The 25,512-nt window shown below is 39.3% G+C and overlaps 2 protein-coding genes across 3 annotated transcripts in view; both read left to right on the forward strand.

Moving 5' to 3' along the window:
- The first annotated feature begins 1,221 nt into the window (after positions 1-1,221).
- On the forward strand, positions 1,222-22,349 carry oafa (OAF homolog a (Drosophila)). The gene is made up of 4 exons (XM_014005272.1): positions 1,222-1,919; positions 19,442-19,576; positions 19,735-19,915; positions 20,568-22,349. The coding sequence occupies exons 1-4, from the start codon at positions 1,698-1,700 to the stop codon at positions 20,840-20,842; spliced, it is 813 nt and encodes a 270-aa protein (XP_013860726.1). The 5' UTR covers positions 1,222-1,697; the 3' UTR covers positions 20,843-22,349.
- Positions 22,350-22,873: 524 nt separating this feature from the next.
- tlcd5a (TLC domain containing 5a) overlaps positions 22,874-25,512 on the forward strand; it is a 4,845-nt gene continuing 2,206 nt past the window's right edge. Inside the window, exons 1-2 of one of the 2 annotated variants that reach the window (XM_014005274.1) lie at positions 22,874-23,100; positions 24,745-25,422. In XM_014005274.1, the coding sequence (XP_013860728.1) occupies positions 25,227-25,422 (196 nt within the window). In that variant the 5' untranslated portion in view covers positions 22,874-23,100; positions 24,745-25,226. The remainder of the gene's footprint in view (positions 23,101-24,744; positions 25,423-25,512) is intronic. The other variant, XM_014005273.1, reaches the window with a different exon arrangement.

Below are 25,512 nucleotides of genomic sequence, written 5' to 3' on the forward strand. Positions count from 1 at the left end.
TGTCTGTCATTGTAGCTGGGATAATTTTACTTATTAAAGCTCATAATCTTACAACTTGAAACATCACTAGCCCTGAAGCTGCTGGTAGACATCGCAGTTGGAATTATCAAAGGTTTTTGACACTTGAGAGACACCGTAGCAACTCCTTCGCGTTTGGAAACGGGGAGTGGGGGTGGGGGGAGGACCAGGGAGGATGATGACTCAACCACTAGATGTTGCTGAAAACAACAAATTCTACACACTGTGCCTTTAAGCAACAGTCTAAAAACATTTAGTGCTACAAATACACACAAACAAAATAATACATAAAAGTCACAAATTATCCTTATAAAAACATAACAACATAAGCAATAAAAGTGTTACCTTTTAGATCATATACAGTATATAGATTATTTGAGGGTTGTTTTCCATCAGTCCAAGATTGGCAGAATCCATAATGCAACAGTCGTTCATTTAATTAAATAGCTGCAGTGTTTTATGGAAAAGTTATGAACATTTAATATCCTAATTGTTTCAGGTTCTGCTGGCTTTAATTCCCAACAAAATAATGTGGTGACAGTTGATCTACCATTCTATGGGTTCAGTGCTATAATATATGCCAGTGGTTCAGACTAACTGTTATTGCATCAATCCGGTCAGAATTAAACTCAAGGCTTAAGCCAAAACCTCTGACATTTCTTTTTAATAGACCAAGGAGGAGGATAAACCTCTAATACACCTTTGTGAGGGAAGATTGATGATGACGRGCATCAAATTTGAATGTAGTTCACAAACTGGTTGGCCACAAAGACATTTAGCTGTCCTGTTTCGAAAGCAATACAGGTCAGACTTCGGACACACATGTAATGCGTTGTGCTCTGAGTTTTGCTCTTTTGGTTCTGCTGTGCTCGCTTCATCTCTGAAAGCTCACAGCGATGCGGGACATGGTGAACTATTTTTTGTGAAACAAGCTTTTTGTTTCTCCAAACTATCTACAACAYGTAAGATAATAACTGTTACTATTTTCCACAAAACCCAACCTAAAAAGAAAAACTTTTCAGGACCTATTGGAGCCAGCTGCTGCTCAGTGTTTATTTATCCCCGCACAAAGCGGCACATTTGTTCTAATTGTTGGGGTATTATTATTATTATTATTATTAGGCCAGCATGAGGATCACACGAGACCTTTAGGGGGATGGGCAGAGTTTTCAGGGGTTGGTATGGCTTTAAGAGTTTACTACCAACACCACAGCTCTCATGCAGTGCAGAAAGTTGCGAGGGCAGGCGGCGTGATGCGGTGGGATACCGTCCGATAGGAAGTGACGGTGCTGCGTGAATTCCAGCAGAGGTATCAACACAAACGAGGAGCAGCAGCACGGGACTCTGCTGGTAGAGTGTTTTTGTGAGCCGAAGTGCGCAACAACAGCAGCTGCACCGGAGCGGAGCGCGAGACGTTTTTCTTTTTTTTCAATGGAAGGTTACCAGAAGTAAAAAAAAAGAAAAAAAAAATTGTAGCGGCTTGATATCCATGACTTGTATTCGCAGTTCTGGGCACACACATGGAGCAGGAGTGACCTGTAAACCCTCCCCCGCTGCTTTGAAAATGACGGGAAAAAACTCAAAAACGAAACAAACGCCAGCAAAGAGCTAAAGTTTCGCGACTCGGATATGAACTTGCGTTCCTGGATTCTGTCGCGTTCAGTTTTGCGTCTTCGGGGATGTTTGCGGCTCGGGTTCGGACTCTGGCCCGTTTCGCTGCCCTGCTGCTGGTGCTGCTGGTCGCCGTGGGACTCGGGTCGGAGCTGAGGGTTCGGGTCCGGCTCTCGGACGGGCTGGTGACCGAGGAGGTGTTGGAGGCGGACAGCGACAGGGACTCGATATCGCTCGAGTTCAAGCAGGGAGACGGGACCCTCATCACCTTCGTGGCGGACTTTAAACAGGTGAGAGGTGGTTCTGCTGTCTTGTTTCTGTGAAACTTCTCTCGTTAAGACTAAACTAAGCTCAGGTTTGGGTTCTGAAAGTTTGCTTTCCCTCAACTAGAACTTTCTGACACATAAAAATCGACTTTATGGTTCCTAAATTATACCCTGGAAGTCTCCTGGAGGTCTCCTATAAGCTGGGTCTTTAAGTACTATATTAAAAGTTTAATTATGTCTAAAGAGTGCCTCGTGGCTGTTATTAAAGTTAGTCCACATGTTTTTCCAAACTAATTAAAGACCCCTGCTTTTACTTTGGAAAACTCATTTAATTTAGCTCCTATTGGAATTTCTCCTCATTACCCCATTGGGACTAAATCTGATTAAACGTTCTTAATAAGAGACTTTGACCTATACCTTGGCATCTTTCCACATTTCCTGTTGTGATTGTTTTTTTTTTTTCATGAGATCAGCCTCAAATCTCCACAGGCTGAAATCAATCAAGATTTCAAGCACCATCATCTTTCCCCCTCCTCCTCAAAGTGTTTCAAAGGAATCACCCCCCTTCAGCAACCCCTTCCTGTAAATCACTTATAAGCTTGTAGACACTTTTCATTCATCTTTCTCCCTCAAAGCTTGATTCACAGAGACCCAAGACATCTGTTGCTCCTTTAGATGTGGACGCCCCCACAAACCCCTGCAGCTGATGGGTCCAGTCCAGAGGGGATCACAAGTGGCTGCATTTAGCGTTCCTCTAAAAGAAGACCATCTGATCAAGGGTCCTGCCTTGGTCCAGCGCTGCAGCCGTGATTGTTTCGGAGATATGGGGGGAACYTTTTTGACAACCCAGAGATGCYTAAAAAGAAAAAKCRRCCCRRSSRMGGYYGGYAAAYMSGSSMTTTTTTACAAAAGGGGGAGGTGGGCMCACAGAGGAAAGGCATGTGTCTGTGATGGTTGCCGTCCCACACAGAAGCTGACGGGGTTGGRGAGATGTGAAGGGGGGAGATTTACCAGGGATTAAATGGGCATGTCTGACCTTTTATTCATCTGCACGTCTGGTTCGCTAACCAAGACGGCTAATTTGGCATTGAAAGGGAAGGCCGTCACCTCCGATCACTGGTGACAAACAGTTTATCTTTGAGCTGCAAGCAGTTCTTTGTTGCTTTGGTGTCACTGCACCCCCCCACCATTGAAGACGCCCACAAACACATCTGCATCCATGTGGTTTTGTTTATATGKATAAAGCCAATAAAACTTCTCAGATCCCCTTACTTTTCCGCTGGCTGATTTATCTGTTCAGTTGTAGGTCTGCATCTTTTTCTTCCCCCCTCTTACTCTGTCCTCTTCTCTGTCTCCTCCTGCATGTGGTTTCCATTCAGCTCTTGTGCAGTATCTCCAAAATTTATGGAAAGTTGGATGAGCTGCCTTTTCCAGCTGACATAAATATACAGTGGAGATGAATGGGATGTGTGTGTTTCACTAGGAATGTAAAACAGAGTTTTAACATTGCTTTACAGCCAGTGTGTCATGAAGAAGGAACAGGTTTCTGTATATTTTGGATCAAATTATATATATTTCTTATTATTATTTAACAACATGGCACAAAACCAATCTTTGGATCAGAAACAGACAGTAAATATGTGGCAATAAAAGTCCAAAGTGGTAAATGAAACTAAGATTGTTGAAGGCTTCCATCATGCGATGATTCAAGAATTGTCAGCTGCAAATTAACTCTGAAAGCATTTTTTTAAATCTTTTTCCTGACATGTGGAAAGGATGATGGTGTGGTTGAGCCAGCTCACAGCATCTCTGTGTCGTTTYACAAAACTCACCATCTGGATACCATTGTCTTTAAATCTGAAGCCACTGAGGATCAGTTATTTAATTWTTTTTTGTATAAAGTGATGCAACAAGTTTTCCTGTAACTTAATGTTTTAGGTTGCTAAACTAGTTCAAAACATTATTGTGGGGAGCATTTAAGCAACTTCATGTATAGATGGTGTCTCAATAAACTGGGGATGTCCCGATCAGATACTCAGTATTGGTATCGGTGGCAGATATGGCCATTTATTTTGAAAATCATGTGGAATCGGATTTAGTCATGTGATCGGGCCGATCCAGTTTCCACAACAGTTTTCAGCATCATCATGCTTTACAACTGCCATTAAGAAGTCAAGACGCACACAAGTGTGCAACCATGTCCACAGTGTGGGAACACTTTTCAATGGAAAACAATGATGCTGAAACTGCAACTTGCAAAATCTGCAAACTGGATGTTTCTCGTGGTGGGAACAGCAGGGCTCGCTTTAATACTACCAACCTTGTCACTTGGAAAGAAATAAAGCTATCTGATCAGTATTGGATCGGTGTCGCAAAGACTAATCATTAAAAAAATCMGATTGTATCAGGAGCCAAAAAATCTGGATCGGGACATCTCTACAATAAACTTTTGACTAGTTGAAGTTGTCCTTGAGGGAGTCCCCAAAATGTCTTGAAACATTCAAAGGGGTCCTGGATTATAGCTTTGTTGGTTGACGGTTGAGCACACTCACACAGTCAAAAGGTTTGTGCAACTGAGTTTTTCTCAAAATAGTCAGTTGTCGTGTGTGCTTACAACTTCTCTTAAGTTTTCCGTTTGTAAGTTTTGAACACTACASCTGTATTTTGACAGCTGCCCGGAGCTCACTTATGACAGAAAACATGGGAGGATGCAGCCTTGAATATCCTGGACTAAAAACCACACTGATGATGATCATTAAATTAAAAAAACATGTCCAAATCTGCCTATTTTCATTTCAAAAGTGTTCTCCATTAGAATAAATCATAGCRGTAGGGTTGTCTAAGTTGGCAAAGGTGTGTGAAGAAATGATGGGCATTGCCTAAAATGCATATTTGCGATTTGTGTACAAGAAAAAGGCAATGGTTGATTGCTCAAAACTGAGCTGCATGGCCCACCGATCACGTTTGCCAGAGCTCCGCATAAAAATTGATATATCAATTGATATTGATATTTTTAAAACTGGTATTGTACTGATTTTTCCCCTGATGTGTGATTCCTGTTCAGGGCAAGGAACAGCAAGCTGCAAGTGAGCTCGAGGAGTAAAGAAAATGGCCAGCAGAATTCTGGAAGCACCTTCATCCTTAAAAGCAGATGTCTAGCACATTTTGGTTTTTATTATTGTATAGATTTTTTAATAATTTGCTGGTTTTGTCAAGTCAGGGTGTCAAGTCAGTGGTATTGAGCAATAAGTAATAAGTATCAAAATCAAACTGAGCTGCACTTTATTGAGAATTACATTGCATCATGAACTCTGTATTGAAATTTGTATTTAACTGCCATGCCTAGGTGATACCCAGTCCTAATGTGTGCAAATGCTCAAAATACAGTGAGGCAGCAACAAAAAAAAAAAGCCAATTTTTTGTAATTTTCTCACAATTTTGAGTGTTCAACTGTTGTAGCCCAGAAAAAAATGTTGCCCTAAGTAAATATTATTACTATTAGTAGGGTTTACCAGAAGTGGAATAATTAACGAGACAACAGAGTACTGTGCTTTTAAACAATTTGAGAAATCCCAGATGATGATGTATAGCTTTGAAAGCTATTGATAAATTAAGTGACAGCATTTGAGTTAATTAAAGGCACACCTATTGATACAACGGAAGGCACACCTCAAACACGTGTTTGGTGTGACATCATAAGAATATAGAAGGAAAACAACCAAGATACGAGGAAGAAATTCTGAGTGTGTATTTTTGTATACAGTGTTTGTGAACATCTAATTTCAACTATATCAACCTCCTGTAGTCACACCTGAGTCACCTGTCATTTATATAAAATTGCAGCTATTACTCTACAGGTTGGTGACTTTAAATGAGTTATTCTATGTTACTGTAGTGGCTATGAACTGAAACTGTTTTTTGGATGACTTCAGTAGAGTTTAGTTTGGCCACTTTTTTTCATTATCAGAGAAAATTTAAAATAGAAGAGAAACCAAGTCCGGAAGAGGAACAGAAAACATACTCTGCAGATAATTTATGGAGGTGTTCAACATACTAAAAGGATTGTTTTGATATTTCCAGATGTTGAGTCTTTGTTGAAGATTCAATAATAATAATCTTATAAAGTCATTTTGTACTCCATGTGCTTTGCTTTCATTTCCAACTAATGGGTTGGAATGTGAATGACTTCAAGATTCTTACTGAGTTAACACCTGGAAAAAGTTTTGTTTCTTGGACACATTTTTAAAAATGCAAATCCTACTTCTTTAAAACATATATTCCATATATTTGGTTTTTATTTTAAAATGGAATTTATTTAACATTTGAAGAGCCATGGCAAAGCTGATTTGAATGAATATTAAAGGTTTTTTGTTTGCATTGTAAGAGTGAGTTTAAGGTGAATTAAGCTTTTCCCACATCTCTCATACACAAGGTTATGAGGAAACTTTTACCAAGGTTACTTGTTAATATCTTGACTGTGCGAAGTGAAGTGACACAATAAGTGAATGTTCAGACAAGTTCAAGTTGATTCATAAAAGACTATGCAATCATTTATTTACACAAGTTGAACAGATCATAAGTTACACTTGATTGTGGTCATTCCTATAAAAAGCGTCAGAGTTAAATGAGATAAAACCCATGTCCGAATTTCAATTCACACCAACTCAGATTACTTATGTAGAACAGTAAAACGTCAGTTCTGATGTTAACAACCAAACAATTTTACTGGCACTTTTAGCTTAAGTTCTGGCAAATTAAGAACAAGGAAAGGAGGAAAGTAAGCTTAGTATGTTACTACGACTTTTACTTTTATCAAAGTGTGGGTCAACCGGAACTGCACGTCTTTTCTAAGCTCAGGTTCCACATGACACGTCACTCTGAACACATCAGCTTTTACCTGATGATGGCTTCTTAAGGCACCCTCGGGGTAGGAACTGGCTTGCCTCCGATCAGTCAGGGAACTGATGTCGGTCCGCTTATCGGTCATTGGTGAACAGGTGTTTTTTCAGGTAACTTTCGTCTGTTTCAGTCCAAGCCAGAAAAATTCAAGCCGTATCCAGTTCCTCCTTCCAAAATAAAATCTCCCCTCAGGAGTTAAAAACACACTTAGAGGCTCGGCCTCGGGTTGAGACCACCGGCAGGCGTGCCGGGTCCCTGGCTGTGAAGTCTTCCCTAATTAGCTCATGGGATTCGACTTTAAGCCAAAACTGAGGTTTCTCCAGAGAGAATCCCAGCTGTCTTCCTAGGTTGGAATCAGGAAGAAGAGTGTGTCGCTCAAAGCCGTCCGGGTTAGTAAAAGAAACGGACAAACTTTGGTTCCACCCTCAGGCTTAGAGACGAGTCAGAGAAAGAAAGATAAAGATTTGCCAGCCGGCGCCAGCCCAAGGTTAAAATTCTGTGGTTGTTCAACAACATGATATGATAACCTCTTTTCAGCTTTCTTGTGATAGACTAAGAGAAATCACTGCAAAACATTTATGATGATTAATTAACATTTCTGTTTTATAATCAGTTCTGAACCTTCTGTTAGTCCAGATACATGAAAGATTTTCTCAAGAAAAATCCACAATTATATTACTGTGTTCACAGTAAAATAAAAACAGGGATTTACATAAAAACACAATGAAAACATTGTAATCAGATTCTCGGTGATTTTTTTTAATACCATTATAAATCTTTAAGGRACGATAAAAGTAAATAAGTGGTTCCACTTTTCCTGTGACAGTTATTATCATGATTTAACAAATGCATAAACATTCTTAGTTAAACAACAAATGAATCACGAACAGAAGAGATTGTTCTGTCCATTATCTGATTAAGAGAACTGAGGGGTTCTCTTCCACTGTTAGAATGACCTGTCATGGCCTAAATAGAATTCAGTTTGTGATAGAGTTCCTGTCCTCTTGTCAGGCCTGTGCGAGGCCTGCTTCGAGGCAGTAAATCTTGTTTCTTCACTCGAGGTGACCCCTACAGCATGAACATTTTTTGATACAGTTCTGAACCATCTAGCTACAGTTTTCACAAAAAAAGCCCAAAAATGTAGGGAAAATGCTTAACATTGTCTTTTGAGAACAGAGCATCCATTTAACTTTTTTTTTCTAAGAGTCACATGTCTGAGGCTTTTATAAAGATTTGTGTGAGCTGTTCCTCCTTTGCTGGGAAGATGTTTGGGTGAGCCCCATCAAGGCAGTTGTTGTATGTATGACCTTTTATTGTGCTGATGAATCAACTAACAACTGAAGGCCACTCAACACAGTCTCACATTATTATGGTACTAAAAGAATTCTGGAAACATTAGAGATCCTCTGATGCTGATTGTGGGAAAAAGTTACATGTTTACACAATATTGCTGTTCTTGTTGAATCTGCTGTAGTTTTGATGCCAGGTCACAAGCTGTGTTGGGATTTTTGCATTTCAACAACACACGTGCACACAGACACTTCATTCTCGAGAATGAAAACAGTTAAATCCAAAATGATGAATACATGAACTTTGGATCAGGGATGAGGTTGAGTTGCTCCTACACATTGATAAAGGGGGAGTAGTACAAACACTGTTACCTGACATAGTTAATGTGTTCATGTGGGACTTCAAATTTCCTTAATACAATGCATGGTGTTTCCAAATACCTCCACTCCAGGCCTTTTTTCCAGGCTGGCCTGGCTTCAAACCTAGGTTCTGTATCTTTGCATTAGCTCTTTCCACCCCGCTTTCTAGAACCCTGAGACCATTGGTATTATCTGGGCCAACCTGCCTTGCCCAATTTGATGTTGGCTACCGTTGCTCATTGATTGGTTTTCTGACCATAGGGGTTATGTCATGCAGATGAGAGTATTTTTGTTTTTTTACTGTTATTTAACCATGCAAGTCCCATTGGGATCACAGATCTTTTTTGCAAGGGAGGCCTGGACCTCAGGGCAACCTATTGTACAGGTTTTTTGTCTTTACATGAACCTTTTTCAGCAACTGTAACGTTTTTTTTCAACTGTAGCCAGGCCAGGCTTTACAATGGAAAAATGCCTTTCGAGACCAAAAAAAAAAAAAACTTGTCAGAGAAAACATCAGCTTATGTGTACACAAATGGTCGAAATGCAACAGAAAAGTTACCTAAAAGACCTGCATTAACCAGGCCCAAGTATACAAATCTTACTGCAGCGTGGGMTTTTTAGCTGTTTCGTAAATTTGCATTTCCTCTCTAAATGTGACTTGTGTTTCATTAATGGGCTGTTTTGCCCCCAGGATAGTTCACTGTAGAAAATAATGCAGGCATATTCAAAGCACAGAGACATAATAGGCACACCCAACAAACTTTGTGCAAAAATGAATCAAATTTTTTTACACACCCTTGCTGCATACTGAAAGTTGTGGGGCAAGTTAGTTTGTGTGTCTATAGGTCTCCTGGATTAAATACATATAGTTCTTTTCTCTGACGATCATTCGTGATTTTGATATTTTATGCTGCTGGATTTGGATCTCTTTGGTCCATATTAGTGTGCTACAATTGCTGGCACTTGCCAAAAGATGCAATCATCTGTCCCCCCCTCTGGTTGCAGACTACGCATCAGTTGCAAGTCAGTAGAATTATCCTTTTGTATTGCCACACCTTGCTACGTACTAAAATACCATCCCATTTTGTCACTTGCTCAAACTTGTCAAAGTACTTTTTGCTGTTAAGTGTCACCTGTTCCAGGAAATACTTTAGATTCAGGTCTATAGTGTAGAAAAGTTTCCCACACTACTGTTGCAAAATGTGACAGTGAGTCATCACTGATTCACTTAAATGTATTCATCAGACAAACTGATTTCAAAACTAGTCTAGTACTTTAAATACGCCAGTGTGTAAGCCATGTGTACTTTCGGCAGATAGGGAAGGTAAATATGAAGTAAACTCTTTAGGTTTACTGTCGTTTACGTTTATATGTAACTTGGAGGATGTCATCTTCTAAGTGTCTTCACTTTGTAATAAGTTTTCAGTGACAAGCAACTACTTGTTTGAGTTTATTTTTATTTTCCATTTAAACACCTTGATTTTGTGCTACGTCTGATCGTACCTTATTTACTTTTTATTGCAGTTTGTTCAGGATGTGGGAAGTTTTAAAGATTAACCTGAAGTGTTTTTCCTGGTCAGCCTTTGTTCCCTGCAGACCAAATCATTGTAAAGTACCATCTTTCATGGGCCTTGTTGTAGCCAGTCCCACGTGGCTGCCCTTTGGCCTCTCACGTTTTTTTTTTTTTTGCTCCAGTTGGTGTCTTTATCCTTTGTTTCCCCTCCCACCAATTGGCCAGATGTTCATCAATTATGCTGTTGGGAAAAAAACAAAACAAAGAAGTAAAACATGACTTTCCATCTCTACAAGTACAGAGACCAGCACAGAAAAAGATACTTGTTTTATTTTATATATTTTTTTGAAGTTTGTTTAGTGATGAGAGACAGTGGATTGCTTGGTTCATTGATGTTGACCTTTGATGGACAAAGAGTCAGCAGTTGTGGCTTGCAGTGTGTGTGCATGTCTGTAATCTTTCCTAACAACCTCTGAGGTTTTAGAAATGCACTTGGCAACAACTAACGTTAACAAAAGGTTTAATGTGCCAAAGCTTCTGATCTGTTTTGTACTCAGTGTCCCAAAATGTCCCCTTTGTCTGAGTTATAGCCCATATTGGGTTGCGCAGTCTGGTCAGTTTTAGTCTCATTTATTTCTTGTGTTTTACTTTAGTGACAGTTCAATCAGAGGTTATGCCTTGAAGCTAAGTGTTTACACGTGGTACGGCAATACATCAGGTTAGAAAAAAAATCGTTTAAATTGTGTTTTGTTGTGGAAAGATAAAGAAGATCTACAAATTAAATATGGTTAATGGTATTTTTCAAATTAAAGTTTCTGAGGAAGTTTGTATTTAATGCTTTGAAGACTTACTTTTAGTAAGTCATAATTCAATTCCACTTTTAATACTGTTTGTTTACTTTTACTAAAAAATTATTTTTGTCTTCGTGCCTTTTATTTAACAATATATGACAACATTTAGATTTAGAACAGAACTTCACTGTTTATCCCCTATCTATCTGCCTCATTTCCTTTCCTGTTAGCACTCACTTGCCTCCCCCTAATTTCCTGTGCACAGTTTTCATAAACTGTTTGGTTGTTTGGTTAATTGTATCCAGATTGTGTGCAAATGAGTGCATACTTCCCTTGCGGCGGTCTGTGCAGATTTTGCAAAGTTTAAAACCGTACGTGAAATGTTTTTTGGCTGTCTTTTTGAGTTTATATTAACACAACATCCATCGCAAAAGCAACGTGTTGTTGTACTCAGGAGAGGAGCCGAAGGGGAGCAGTTTTCTTTTTACGGCCTCCAGTGTTTTGATTGTCCATTCACTGACTCTGTTTACTAATTGGTTCATTCGTTGGGCAGCCAGGTGTGACCAGCCCTAAATGTGACTCCACATTCCTTCCTTTGGAGCATCTGTAATTAACTTCAACTCAAGCATTTCTTAGCTCAGCGGTTTTGCTCCTGCTCCTTTTGTCTGCTTGTGTCTCAGCCTTGGTCTCCCGAGCTGATCTTTAATCCCAGCCCACACCTGGGATTTTTGACCCCCCCCCCCCTTTTTTTTTTTTTTACTCCAAGTCAAACTCCCTCCTTACCAAACAAGGTAAATCCTTTGTTTTTTTTCTTTTACATCCATTAAGCCTGGCTCAGTATGGTTACAGCAAACATAACAATTCATCACTTTGACACAAATGAGGACAATACGACCAACTTTAATCTTGTACAAAGTTGATTTAAAGTGAGGATTTAGATTTATTTAATGGGGTTGTGTAGAAAGGTTAAAACACTTCTACCTATTGTGGTACTTTTTGAATAGGTATACAAAGTTTTATTATTTTGACCCAACTGATGAGCTCTAATCACAATAAAAATCTACTTTTGTCATGGCCCAGCTCGAACTAGCTGTTGGCTTGACAGTCTGGTCAATAGTTAATAAAGAAAAACGTTATTAAAAATGTTATCAAAAATATTTCTCGAGTTTCCAGTTTGCCTAACTTTGTTCAAAGATTAGTTCAGTCATAAAATGCCTTCAGTGTCCAACGCTGATCCAAAATGGCTCATTATTTTGGTAGACCAGCAGCCTTTTTCCAGCCAGCTTTCAGCCTTATCAACAAGGGTCTTAGAGGGGATTTAAAACAGGAAGAAACCTCTGCACAAGGGGCAGCTACTGGCTCTCTGTGTTTGTGTGGGTTTTTGAACATTTGTGTCTGTTTGACGATTCATCTTTTGCAAGTTGGATCTAATGTTAGGTTGGCAAAAAATAAATAAAATTATATATATATATATGCACTTATCTTTGTTTTTAACAGTACATGTCTATCTGCTTTGCAGTGGTGGACAAATGTTGTAAATGGTACCCTTTGAGTGTGTGAATTGGTTTTGTTCACCTCTTAAATAATCTGACCCACCAATGGCAACCAATAATGAAACTACCCCCAGTTTTTTCCCTTCTGTTTAACAGGTCTCACTGTGTCCCGCTTGTCATGGTGCATAAATAGACTTCTGTTTGGCTGTTTGCCAGTGTTAGTTTGTCTACAAGTGCATTGAGTTCTAGCTGTAAGAAAGCAACATTACAAAATGTGTACTTGTGTGGAATATTTATAGCCATGCTGACATTTAAACAGCTCTGGTCGGGAAGGGGGGGTAGACTCAAGGCCGTGCTATCCTTTGATTATGGCGTTGAGTCGCTTTTTCAAGACAGACCAAAGTTTTTCTTTTAATTCCTAATGTCCATACCTGGTGATTTTCTCTGACGTTTGTCTGCAAACCTTTAATTTTTTAGGTCGGTGGAAATGCAGTAATTAGGGGGTGACTTTATGTTCCCCATGTGAGCTCCACTTATTGAAGGAACAACTCTAAATGTAACAGTGGTCTTCATCTTTCTTCGGATTGCTTCTGTCTATGTTGGATATTTGCTGATGAACTAATTGACCTGTTGTACATCTATAAGAACAGGTGAAACAAAATCAAGATTCAGACCTCCATTTTAAATAAATAGATTTAGAAGACTCTGTGACAAAACGGGCCCATTTCTMTCTTTCTTTTTTTCTTCTGCAGTTGTTTTTCACATATTTTTTACAGCTGGAGATTTTTATGCCGGAAATGTGCTCTCACAGCTGGAAATGTGAGGAAAACTTTACACGGGAGCATGTGTCTACAGTGTACAGGAGTCAGGACGTGGTACAGGAAAATTGATGGCTTTTCTTTCCAACACATTAAGAAAAGCAGATGGTGCTTCTTCTTGTCTGAGTATTGAGACCAGATGCATTTAAAGGTAACCTAAATTTGGAGTAGTGTGTGAAAGTAATACACAGGTCAGCTGAAAAGACAATGAAGCAACAACTGTTTAAATGCACTTACTGTATACACTGACACTGAATGCTTTGGAAGACTTGCAGCTAAATTTGTACATTGTTGTAGGGGTGTGATTTGATCATGATTCAGGTGGCTGCAGTGCGATTATTAAACAACTATTGATGGATCTCAGTGCATCCATATTCACTGCAGTATAAAATGGTTTTTGATATTTAAAGAGCTGTTTAGTCATTTACCTCATTACTCACTTTCTTTTGGTCTTTGGACACGGCTTGTCATCATACCCACAGGTGTTGGTATGGCTCCTTCAACGTCCTTTGCTGTGTTTTCTTTRGTTACACCTTGAGTGTGTCTGTACAAATGAGCTCGTGTACACAGTGCCAGTTTTCATGCTGCCGGAGGAGAGTTGAGTCTTGTCCAAGCAAACACTCTAATCCAACAGCTTCTGTCTGGATGGAAGWTGTGGAAATTACGTAATTATTATTTCTGTTGGCTTTTAGATATAACTTTGACAAATAAAGCTATCAAAATGTCAACACTGGTTAGATATTTTCATTTAATACTGTGGCTACTATTAAACCTAGTTTTTTGAACAGTGGCGTGGGAATTTTTCTGCAATGCTGATAGCATTTTCTTGCCTGGTCACCTAAATTTACAGCACCAGCCACAAATAATTTATTAATTTATTTTATTTAGCCAGTAATGCTTCATGCAAACACATTCACATAGTCTGTAATTAGTGCAATTCAAGCTTGGACACTCACTTCTGGTACTGTATGTTTGGCAGCTGCCTTGAATGTTTTTCACTTGTGACTAATTTCTCACTGTTGCTGGACTTTAAGTTGCTTAAAAAATATTTTATCACTCTTCTCAGATTGGCAGGCAGCAACAGTAGCTTCAGTGAGATCATTGCTGATGTAAAATCACACACTGCCAAATGCCAAAACTTTGCTCTTGTGAAGGTGCTCACACTTGCTGAGCATCAGTGAATGCCTGCATTTGATAAGGACCACCTGGCTGCTTTTTTCCCTATTTAATTTAGCTAGAATCAAAATTTTGTGTTCACTGTTGCTGCATATTCCTTTTTAAGAAACCAGTCKGAAGGAAGAGTAGGTGTTTCTGTGAGGTTCTATCGGGCTAAATTTATGACCTGATAAGAACCAGATAAATTTGTTTGTCTTGGTTTGTACATCTCTTAATCTTTCAAACAAATGTTTTTCCTTTTTCCCATGACTGTATAAACAAGATCCACACACCTCTGGTTCCCTTTTCCTGGACCTGAGCTTATTTAATTGATGTGAAGTAAAATAATGTCCTGTTGGGTGTCCAACTGAAATTTGAAATACTTTTGAAATATTGAAGGTGCTGTGTGTTTTGTAGCAGAAACCCTGATGTTTTAGTATAAATGAATTGCAATGTAATGTTTTTGCCCAAGTCTCTCTCCATGTGAATATGTGCATGGATGTGTGCATTTTATTTGCAAAATATCTCACAAACCATTCAATGGATTTTTAAAACTCTTAAGTAATCACACGTACGTTTACACATAGTGGGGTGCGAAAGTTTGGGCAGCCTTGTTAATTTTCCTGATTTACCTTTATAAATCATTGATTGTTTGGATGACAAAAATCAGTAAAATATATCATATAGGGGTTGAACACAGTGATATTTGAGAAGTGAAATGAAGTTTATATGATTTACAGAAAGTATGCAATAATTGGTTAAACAAAATTAGGCAGGTGCATAAATTTGGGCACCAAATAAAAACCTTAACTCAGTATTTAGTAGATCCTCCTTTCGCAGAAATAACAGCCTCTAAATGCTTTCTGTAGCTTCTAATGAGAGTCTAGATTGTTGCTGAAGGTATTTTAGACCACTCTTCTTTACAAAACATCTCTAGTTCATTCAGGTTTGATGATTTCCAACCACAGACAGCTCTCTTTAAGTGACACCACAGATTTTCAATAGTATTCAGGTCTGGAGACTGAGATGGCCATTCCACAACGTTGTACTTGTTCCTCTGCATGAATGCATTAGTAGATTTTGAGCACCGTTTAGGGTCYTTGTCTTGTTGGAAGATGCAGCCCCGACTTCAGCAGCTTCAGCTTTGTCACTGATTCCTGGACATTGAAATCCAGAATCTGCTGATATTGATTGGAATCCATGCGTCCCTCAACTTTAACAAGATTCCCAGTCGCTGTACTGGCCACACAGCCCCACAGCATGATGGAACCACCACCACACTTTACTGTAGGTAGCAGGTGTTTTTCTTGGAGTGCTGTGTTCTTTTTCCTCTATGCATAATGGCCCTTGTTCTGCCCAAATAACTATTTTAGTTTCATCAGTCCACAGCACCTTATTCCAAAATGAAGCTGGCTTGTCCAAATGTGCTTTAGCATACCTCAAGCAGCTCTGTTTGTGATGTGGGCGGAGAAAAGTTTTCCTCTGCATAACTCTCCCATACAGCATCTCCTTGTGTAAAGTGCTGAATAGTTGAAAAATGCACAGTGACTCCATCAGCAGTAAGAATGTTGTAGGTCTTTGGTGCTGGTCTGTGGGTTGACTCTGACTGTTCTCAACATCCTTCYCTTCTGTTTATTGGAGATTTTTCTTGGTCTGCCACTTGGATCCTTGACTTYAACTGTGCCTGTGGTCCTCCATTTTCTCACAACGTTTCTCARAGTGGAGACTGAAAGCTGAAATCTCTGAGATAGCTTTCTGTATCCTTCCCCTAAACCATGATGGTGAACAAGCTTTGTTTTCAGCTCATTTGAAAGTTGTTTTGAGACTCCCATGCTGCCACTCTTCAGAGAAGATGCAAAGAGGAGAAAAACTTACAATTGCCCCCCTTAATTACCCTTTCTCATWATTGGAGTCACCGTGTGTGGAGGTAAAGGGTCACTGAACTTACCAAACCAAATTTGAGTTCCAATAATCAGTTCTAAATGTTTTGAAATCAATAAAATGACAGCAGTGCCCAAACTTATGCATCTAATTTTGTTTAACCAATTATTGCACACTTTCTGTAAATGATATAAACTTCATTTCACTTCTCAAATATCACTGTGTTCGTCCCCTGTATGATATATTTTACTGATATTTTTTATCCAAACAATCAATGATTTATAAAGGTAAATCTGGCAAATTAACAAGGCACTGAAATTAACTGCAATTAACTATAAAAGTAGTTGTAACTCAGTTTTAAAGACATTTAGCTAAAATTTAGTGTGGTTGAGACAACACATACTTGCGCGATGACTGACTGTGAGAAAAACTTGCCATTAACTTTAAAACTCTGCTAGCAAATTATCTCAAACCACTGAATGAGATGTAATGAAACTCAAAGTAATCATTACATTACATCTGCAATACACATGGATACACATATGCAAACCATTATTAGGAGTAAAACCAATTTTAAATGGCCCTCAAAGTGAACTGATTTTACCAACAAAATAGCTGTAACTCAGTCAGTATTACAGATACTAAAATAAACTTTGATATGGTTGTAGTTGAGTCATTTGCAACACATTTTGCGAGGCATTGCAGATTTTAATAATATTACTTATGTTACTTTCATGGTTTGACAAAAATAACTAATTCTATCTAGGAAAACTTGTATCATGTGCAAATAATTGTCAATAAAACTGCCAACAATTAATAGTTGCCACTTTGCAATTACTACAGTTAGTGCCATGTGATGACGTACATATTTTTGTGTCTGACACACTATCACTATCAGGTGCTCTTATGGGCCCAGTGGTGGAATGTGGCATGGAGCAGCTAACCCTTACCCTCTCTTGAAACACTGACATAAACCAGAGTATGAAGAAAGCAAAAAAATAAATAAAAGGCAAACCAAGGCCACCACATTTGCTACATGCAAGTACAGTTGCCATCTATTAATTTTCATATTAATCGCTATCGGCCTAATGCCACAATTAATCCTGATAATTCTTTGTCAATATTACCCAACCCTAATTCCACCATTTTTCATCATAAGATGATTTTAGTTTTGACAGAAAATGTTTAAGGCAATATACGTATGTGTTCTTTAAAGACGAGTTAGTTTCTTCATGAACAGTTTTATTTCATAGATCATATAAGTACAGTCTAGACTGGTCATTCACAAAAACAAACAAAAAAAAAAAGAAAACTCAAACTCTGAAATGTTAATCAGCAAAAAGTATATACATTAACCAAGGACTTGATAAACATTTTGGTCTTTCTTCACATAAGTAGACCAAAAACCAGAGTGGTGTTGTTTTAGGAAGCCGGGATCAAACACGATTTAAAACGAGCCCCCTCCGATGGTCACGCATTGTCATCAAATAGAAGTTGTAAAAAAGACTTCTATGTGCTGCCTGTTTTCTTGCAGGAAAGATTTATAGAGAAACTACCCCTGGCTACAGTAGAGTGAGGCACTCCCACATGACATGAATCTACAAGCTGTCACTGCCACACTAATGAACAAAACAACAGAGCCAGCTGACTCCTCTGGTTCCCCAACCTCAAGTTACATCTTATCTGGAATAAATCAGCATATTCTCTCAAAATGTCCAGCCACTGTTTTCTGATTTTATTTGGTATTATTTACAGGTGGTTCAACTTCAGCTAGTCAATAAATGTTTTTTACGAAATAGAATTGCTGCTGTATCTTGATCTTTGGTAGACAAATATTAATCAGGACACGCAATGGCAAAGATAAGAGATCTCCAATCCTGCAGTTAGCCATAGAGTCAGCTCCACAAAACTGGTGTTGGTGGAGCTTGCCTGCCTCTCTCTAATTACTCAGAAAACCCTGGGGTAAATCCATGTGGATGACACGAACCTGCTTCCTTTTTGCTCTCCCTCAGTCCAGTGTCACAGTGTAGCTCCATGTGTCAGCAGTATGGGAGGTCTTGGAAGTRGTGGCCTCTGCGGCGGCTCCTCCATATGTGATGGTACTTGGTCCGTCTCCCTCTCCTTTCTTTTTATTATTTACTGTGATATACACGATCCCTACCCTTGACGTTCTCTTTCATCTTTCCAGCTTTTGTCTTCTTATTATCTCCAAATAAAACCAGCTAAGGGGTTTTAATTTCACTCTGTGTTGTTTCCTTTGACTCTTCAGTGAAACCCCAGAGCACTTCCCAGAGATGCAATCAATATTTGCACAGACATTTTCCTTCCAAAGGTCAAATATATCGCATGATTGTCTTGTGTAATACCCCTGGTTTGTATTGTACTCCTGCCAGAAAACTCCTCTCACAGACAAAAGTGGCTCTTAGAATGGAGAGAGGGTGATCTTACAAATTAGTCAATTAAAAGCTATGGAGCTTACATACTCATGGGGCAGGATGTGTTGCTTTCTTGTTGGTGTTTTACTCCCTTTTTGTTTCTTTAGCTGGACAGGAAGCACAACTTAAACGCTTRAGAAGGACTCGGTGGGGTTATCTCAGGGCTGTTGATCTGTCCCCGAGTTTCCTTCCAGAAAGTCCTTAAACTGCTGCTCCTCAGCAGCCTGTTGGCTTCAGAGGGGTGTGTGAAAAGTGGAGGAGGGGTGTTTTGGGACAGTGCTGAAGCTAAGGAGAGACGGGGGTGGGGTTGTCTGATGAATAGGAGGACAGGTCTGCAGCTCTGCTCTCCACACTGTTTTGAACTTCCCATCATGCTTTGCAGCTCCCCACACACACACAAACGGGACCCTTTAGGCCTTGGGTTTGGTGCCAAATCTCTCACAAATGTGCCAACCTTTTTTTTTCAATGGTTTCCTAATATCTACATTTTCCTACATAAAACAGCATGGTAAAATGTGCCTGACTTTTTCCCAGAAAAAAAAGAAATTCTGATAAGCTTGCCAATAAACAGGCCCGCAGCTTTAATTTGACAGTACAATTACCCAGAATATCATTGGAGCAACACTAAGCAGGCCTGCAGACAATAAAAAGTATCAACAAACTGTCAAACGAGGCTTTATGGACACAGTGAATATAAACCCAACTTTACTTTTAGTCAGATGATTGTTTAAACATCTTTGAACTCCACATGCTAAATTACTCAGTGTCTGGAAATGTAAGTAAAGCAATGGAAAGAGTTATTTGTTCTAATGGGTTTGAGGTGCACGTTTAAGCGGGAAGTTATGGTAACCTCGCCTGGTGCACCCCTTCACTGTAATCCACGTCTCATCTGTCCTCTCTGGCCTCTTTCAGGAAGTGAAGATATTTCGAGCGCTGATCCTCGGCGAGCTGGAAAGGGGGCAGAACCAGTACCAGGCGCTGTGCTTCGTCTCTCGCCTCAACCGCAATGAGATCATCCCCAGTGAGTCCATGGCTCGCCTCAGACAGGTAGGACGCGGCAGACAATCACATTTTTTTTGCACCATTCCTGTAACTTCTCACGTTGTCATTAATGCACTTACTGCTACTTTTTTACCGTATGCACCTGTTGCATTTTATCCAAGATTTCAGTCATGCAAATCTGCCTGTTGGCGCTGTCCCCTCAGAAAAATCCACAGGCCATTCGAGTGGCTGAGGAGCGGAGAGGACTGGAGCAGATGGCGATGACGGCGGCGGTGAATCTCAGCCGGGCCTGGCAGCTCAGCTCCCACGTCCGCAACGTGTGTAGCGAAGCACACGAGGCCATTTACACCCGGGAGGCAGACGTCAAATACTGGCTGGAGAAAGGTAACCTGATCTTGGTTTATCACTGAAACAGGCAACAATGGGCTTTGTTCTTTTTTTTCTTGTTGTTTTCTATCCCACATCATGTGCTTTCTTTGTCTCTAAAACTGTATCTCCTCTTCTTTTGTTACATTGACACTTTCTTTACCTTTCGTCTTAAAGCAATACATTGTTAAATGCTATCGTCATTTAGCAGACTCAGATCGATAACCTAGCTTTTTATTATTTAGTTTTATGAAGAAAAAACCTCATTAATCACAAATATTATTGCGCCTGTGTGTATTTTCTTTATCTCAGATGTTAAACATGTTTGTAAGAGGCTGTTTGCAGTGGTCTTGATGAGGCCTGACTATGTAGGCTGAGGAGAATCCATATGGCAGCGCTATTGTTCACTGATGGCTATGTTCTAAAGAAAAAACAATGTTGACGGTCATGGTTCACCAAGCATTGTTATCTGCACATGAATCAGAGTACCATCTTTTTAACATAACAAAGCTCCTTTACTGAACCACCCTCCATTCTTCTAAAGCGTTTTCTTCAGCTTAATACAGTATTTATTTAAGTGAACTCAAACGGCAGGTGGTTCAGATAGCTGTACGATGGCGTGCTTTTGTTTTAAACACAGCCAACCCTGATCCTTATTTTTGTGTTACAGGAGTGGACGTTTCTGTATTTGAAGCGCTGCCTCAAACGACGGAGGTGTCCAGCTTTCAGGCGTGCCACTCCACTAAAGACTTGTGGCAGCCGTGTCTCTGCACATACAGCCTGCGTCTGGAGTGGTACCCCTGTCTGCTGAAGTACTGCCGCAGCCGGGACGCCGGGGGCAAAGGCTCCACCTACAAGTGCGGCATAAAGAGCTGCAGCAAGGGCTACCATTTTACCTACTACGTTCCTCAAAAACAGCTCTGCCTATGGGACGAGGAGACCTAGAATTTTTCCCTTTTCGGGATATTCAAGAACATTTTTTTGCTCAGCCAGGCCAGTTCCTCCTGATAAACCGAACTTTGGTTCAGATGACAGTAAATTAACCTTTCTCATGCAGGGAGTGTATCCTAAAACAGAAACGTATTCAGGTTCCAACTGACACCAAAACAAAAGGAGGACAGATGCAGAGGAAACAGTCGCTCCACAGCTTTTTGGTTGTTTAGCTTCTATGTCACTTTGCCAAATATCCACCACATTTGTGCCTTTTTTTTTTTCGGAATTGAGGAATTTTGGGAGAGAGTGACACATGACAACAACAATGACCTCTGGAACAAGTTGTGGTATGCACATAGCTTCACAATAGATTTCAGCTGAGTTAAACAAAAGCGGTGGAACAACAGTGTCGTATACTTTCTCATTGGACTTGGACAAACCTAATCCTCCATTCGGGTGAAGGAAAATAAGGATGGTGGAATAATCTTTGGTACAAAGCTCTGTGAAAAAAAACTTTTGTCAGCAAAACTTGTTTATAATTAAACAGGTAAGGATAAAAAATGCTTTGCCACTGCTGGCTTTATTTATTTTGGTTGTGGAGGACAGGTTTTGTACATTTTTGTCACAATAACACCACAGGTCCTCAGTGTCAAGTATTCATTTAAGAACATTTTAATGCTCCATGTTTTTCATTCACATGTTGTATGTCTGTGATTCTAACATTGCATTGTACAACCAGCAGTGATAAACAAGATTATGATTGTACCTAATGGGACAGTTTATCTTGGATACGACCCATTTGTAAGGAGTATCTCCTGTTATGTTAAAAAGTGCCAAGTAAACAAAATGATCAGATTTTTATACAAAATAAGAGCTTAAGGTTTCAGTTTCTAGAAACGTGTTTTGGACACTGCCATGTTGCTGTTTTTAATAATCTATACTGCCATCTTCTGGTTGACCAAGGTATAGCTTTCATGTTTCGTCCCACTGCTACAAATGTTTTCTGTATTTATGTCTGTTAATACTGTTTAAATAATTTATGTCTATCAAATATTTGAATATTTTATGCATAATGCAAGGAGTATTTCTTGGACTTGTGGGACCAAAATAACTTTTTGTCTTTTTTTGTAACAATAACAGGTTGCAGTAGGTTTTTAAATTATATTACCTCCAGCTTGGCCTTACACTACAGCAAGACACACTCAGTTTTTTTTTTCTGTTTTGTGTGTTAGCAGATCCTGCTAACATAAGAACCGAATGAGCAAGATATTCCTATTTGTGGTCTGTTGTGATAATCAAGTGCCTTAACATTTCCACTGATGTTTTTTTTGTTATATCAATTGTAGATTAATTTGTTACACATATTTTTCTATTAAATAATTTTGAATTGTTGTAAAAATAATAATACAAAAAGATTAAAAAATGTCCTATAAAGAAAAAAAATGAAGCAATTTGGTTAATGTACTTAGAGCTGTTTTTAATTGTTTCAATAAAGTCTTTGTTTGCACTGTGCAGTTAATTTTTGGTGTTTTTTATTTAGAACATTTTAAGATTTTGATTTTTGTTTTAATACGTTGAGGTCTATTTGTGTACAAATGGACAATTTGTGCTTTATTGGTCCACTTGAGGGAAATTAGAGTCGGCTAATCAGCAGTTTGTCCTCTTTCATTTTGTTTCTGAAATAGTTGTAACTCCTTTTTACCACAAGGTGTCGCTGTTTACAAAACATTCTTCCTACAATCGAGTTATAAAGACATCCAGACCAACGAAGTATGGCAAGCCATTTTAGCATAAAATCAGTTCCGTCTGACTGTCATTACATTCTAGATATCTAAAAATGAGTTTTGACTAGGAATAACTACATTTTGACTATCCGGAATGTTAATATTATTATCTGTATTAACATTCTGACCAGTCATAATTCCAATTCAAGATATCTTAAAATGAATTATGCTACAATGGCTTGCCATAACCGTGTTTTTGCCTTACGTGAAATGTGCAGTGTACATATTCTCTTAGCTACGTAGTAGAAAATATAGTCACAATACAATCCTCGTTTTACCGCTAGTTACGTGGGAATTTTCACAGWCTTGAACGCAGAAGAATCAAAGGATGCTGATGGAGGCTGTTGTCGCCAACTGGTGCTGCTAAAAAAATAATAATAATAATAAAAAAGGAAGACAAATAGCCTTACTGTAGCCTGCCTATTACACAGAGGACTTAGTGAGCAGGATGTAATCGGGAAAAACAGCCAGATGTTTTCTTCTAAGGTAATAATTTCAGATTTTTTTTTTTTAAATAATTGTGGTATTCTCATTGTGTAATCTATTCTCAGCGTGCTTGGTTAGCCTGCTTATGCTATCAGAAGGCATTTGGATTGTTAGCTTGTTGTTGTAGCACACTTAAAAACTGGCAGGTGGATAAGCACTATTTATGCATTTTTGTTATATACCAATTTACGTTACCTTTCTTTTAATTACCCATGTAGACAAAGAAGATAATTTTAATTCATCCTTCCAATAGCCAGTTTCTGGTTGTCATGGGAACGTTTTGCATCTAAAGCCAGCAGGCCATGAAGTTACATGCACACAGATTAAATAAAATAAAAAAGAGTAATTTTTACAGTTGCACTGTGGATAASACAGTTTTGCAATGCACATAGGGTTTTAGTGTTGACAAACCATGCAAACTGAATAACAAAGTCTTGCATTTAGTTGCATTTGATCTATGCTTTACAGCTATAAAAATAATCCTTTTACTTTTTGTACCAGGCTGTGTATTCTGATCACACAGTATATGACTTCCAGATTTTTAAATGAAAACTGATTTGTCCTCATGTCCCCCCACCCCCACACACACAATTTAGTAGACAAAACATGATTTGATAATATAATGTGTTTAATAATAATAATAATAATAATACATTTTATTTGTTGGCGCCTTTCTAACACTCAAGGACACTGAACAGGCAACACATAGAATTAAACATAAAATGAATGAATTTTGCACATAAAAACATAAAATACTCATTAAAAACAGTAACAAAGTCAAACTATGAAACTTAAACTTAAAATCAGCTGTGGTAAGCGATCCTGAAGAGGTGGGTCTTTAAGCTGGCTTTACAAAGGGGAAGAGGGTCCGAGGTCCTTATTTCAGAGGGCAGTGAGCTCCAGAGCCGGGGAGCAGAGCAGCTGAAGGCTCTGTTCCCCATAATGGTGAGGCGGGCCAGAGGAGCAGTGAGATGAAGAGACGAGGCAGATCTAAGGGAGCGGGAAGGAGTGGCAACATGGAGGAGCTCAGACAGATATGGTGGGGGCAATATTGTGAATGGCTTTAAATGTGAACAGAAGTATTTTGAACTCAATATGAAATTTGACAGGTAACCAGTGAGGCTTATAGAGAATAGGGGTGATGTGTAGGAGGGGGTTCTAGTGATGATACGAGCTGAAGAGTTCTGAACCAGTTGAAGTTTATGAAGGGATTTATGAGAAAGAAAGAGAAGAGAATGACAATAATCAATACAGGAGGTAACAAGACTGTGAACAYGTATAGCGGCAGTACGAGGGGTGAGGGAGGAGCGGAAACGGTTAARGCTGCGAAGGTGGAAATATGCCGACCTGGTGATGGAGTTCATGTGAGACTGAAATGATAGAGTACTGTCAAAGATGACACCCAGACTCTCATCTGAGGGGAGGGGGGAAACATAATATCAACTAAAATGGGAGAACAGTCAGCTTTGGATAATGTTGCTTTTGTACCAATACGTAAAACTTCAGTTTTATCACTGATGAGTTTTAGAAAGCTAGAAGAAAGCCAGGATTTGAGTTCATTAATGCAGTTGGAATTAATGCAGTTTAACAAACTTCCCTTGATAACAATTCCTTTTTGAAACAACTCATATTTTGTTTATTAAGTGCTGGAAGAGTTTGCCTTCCTCGTGGGAACCCGTCTGAGACCGAGCACCCAGTAACCTCTCAACCAGTTGTGAAACTGGCTCGAAGWCTTCAAGGGTCAAACGCACATCTTGTTCCTGTCTTCGGAGGGTGGTCCTGTCCATCTGCACGGTCTCACCTCCTAGCACATACGTCACAGCAGAAGATGAGACGTCCCTCTCACCCCACCAGCCTCGCAGACAGCCAACTATAGTACTATTATAGTTCAAGCAAAGGCTAATTGTTGGTCATTTACAAAGGGGGCACAGTCCGACTCTTTCAATGGCATTTCTCGCTTTCTTTCTACTGTAAGTGATATTACAGAGGAAGATGTGCCTCCTTGCAACTTTTTTTTTCATCCTGTAATCTGATTCAGGGTTGGCTAAATGTTCACAAGTTAGTTCCGCAGCTTTCCTTTTAGTTGTTGGAAGCTTTCCTTCTTTATTTTGTCTTTAGAAGGGAAGATGGCTGTGCTCGTGGTTTGTGCACTCTTGTGCTTGTTCTGCTGGGCATCGTTCTACTTCATCTTGTGCACTGTGAACGGGTCCAGGAGCTGCGAATGGAACTGTCGCCTTGTCACCCTGGTGCACGGCATCCTGGCAATCTGCATCACAGCGTACATAGGATATGTGGATGGACCCTGGCCCTTCACTTATCCAGGTGGGACACATGTTTATTTATGTGTGTGTGTGTGTGTGTGTGTGTGTGTGTGTGTGTGTGTGTGTGTGTGTGTGTGTGTGTGTGTGTGTG

The sequence above is a fragment of the Austrofundulus limnaeus genome, unplaced genomic scaffold, assembly GCF_001266775.1.
Source record: "Austrofundulus limnaeus strain Quisiro unplaced genomic scaffold, Austrofundulus_limnaeus-1.0 Scaffold29, whole genome shotgun sequence".
Lineage (NCBI taxonomy): Eukaryota > Metazoa > Chordata > Actinopteri > Cyprinodontiformes > Rivulidae > Austrofundulus > Austrofundulus limnaeus.

Excerpts from the sequence above, each read along its gene's own strand:
- oafa (XM_014005272.1), top strand. The coding sequence starts at position 1,698 with ATGTTTGCGGCTCGGGTTCGGACTCTGGCCCGTTTCGCTGCCCTGCTG. Across the intron at positions 1,920-19,441 it reads TCGTGGCGGACTTTAAACAG|GAAGTGAAGATATTTCGAGC; the intron begins GTGAGAGGTGGT and ends GGCCTCTTTCAG. Across the intron at positions 19,916-20,567 it reads CAAATACTGGCTGGAGAAAG|GAGTGGACGTTTCTGTATTT; the intron begins GTAACCTGATCT and ends TTTGTGTTACAG.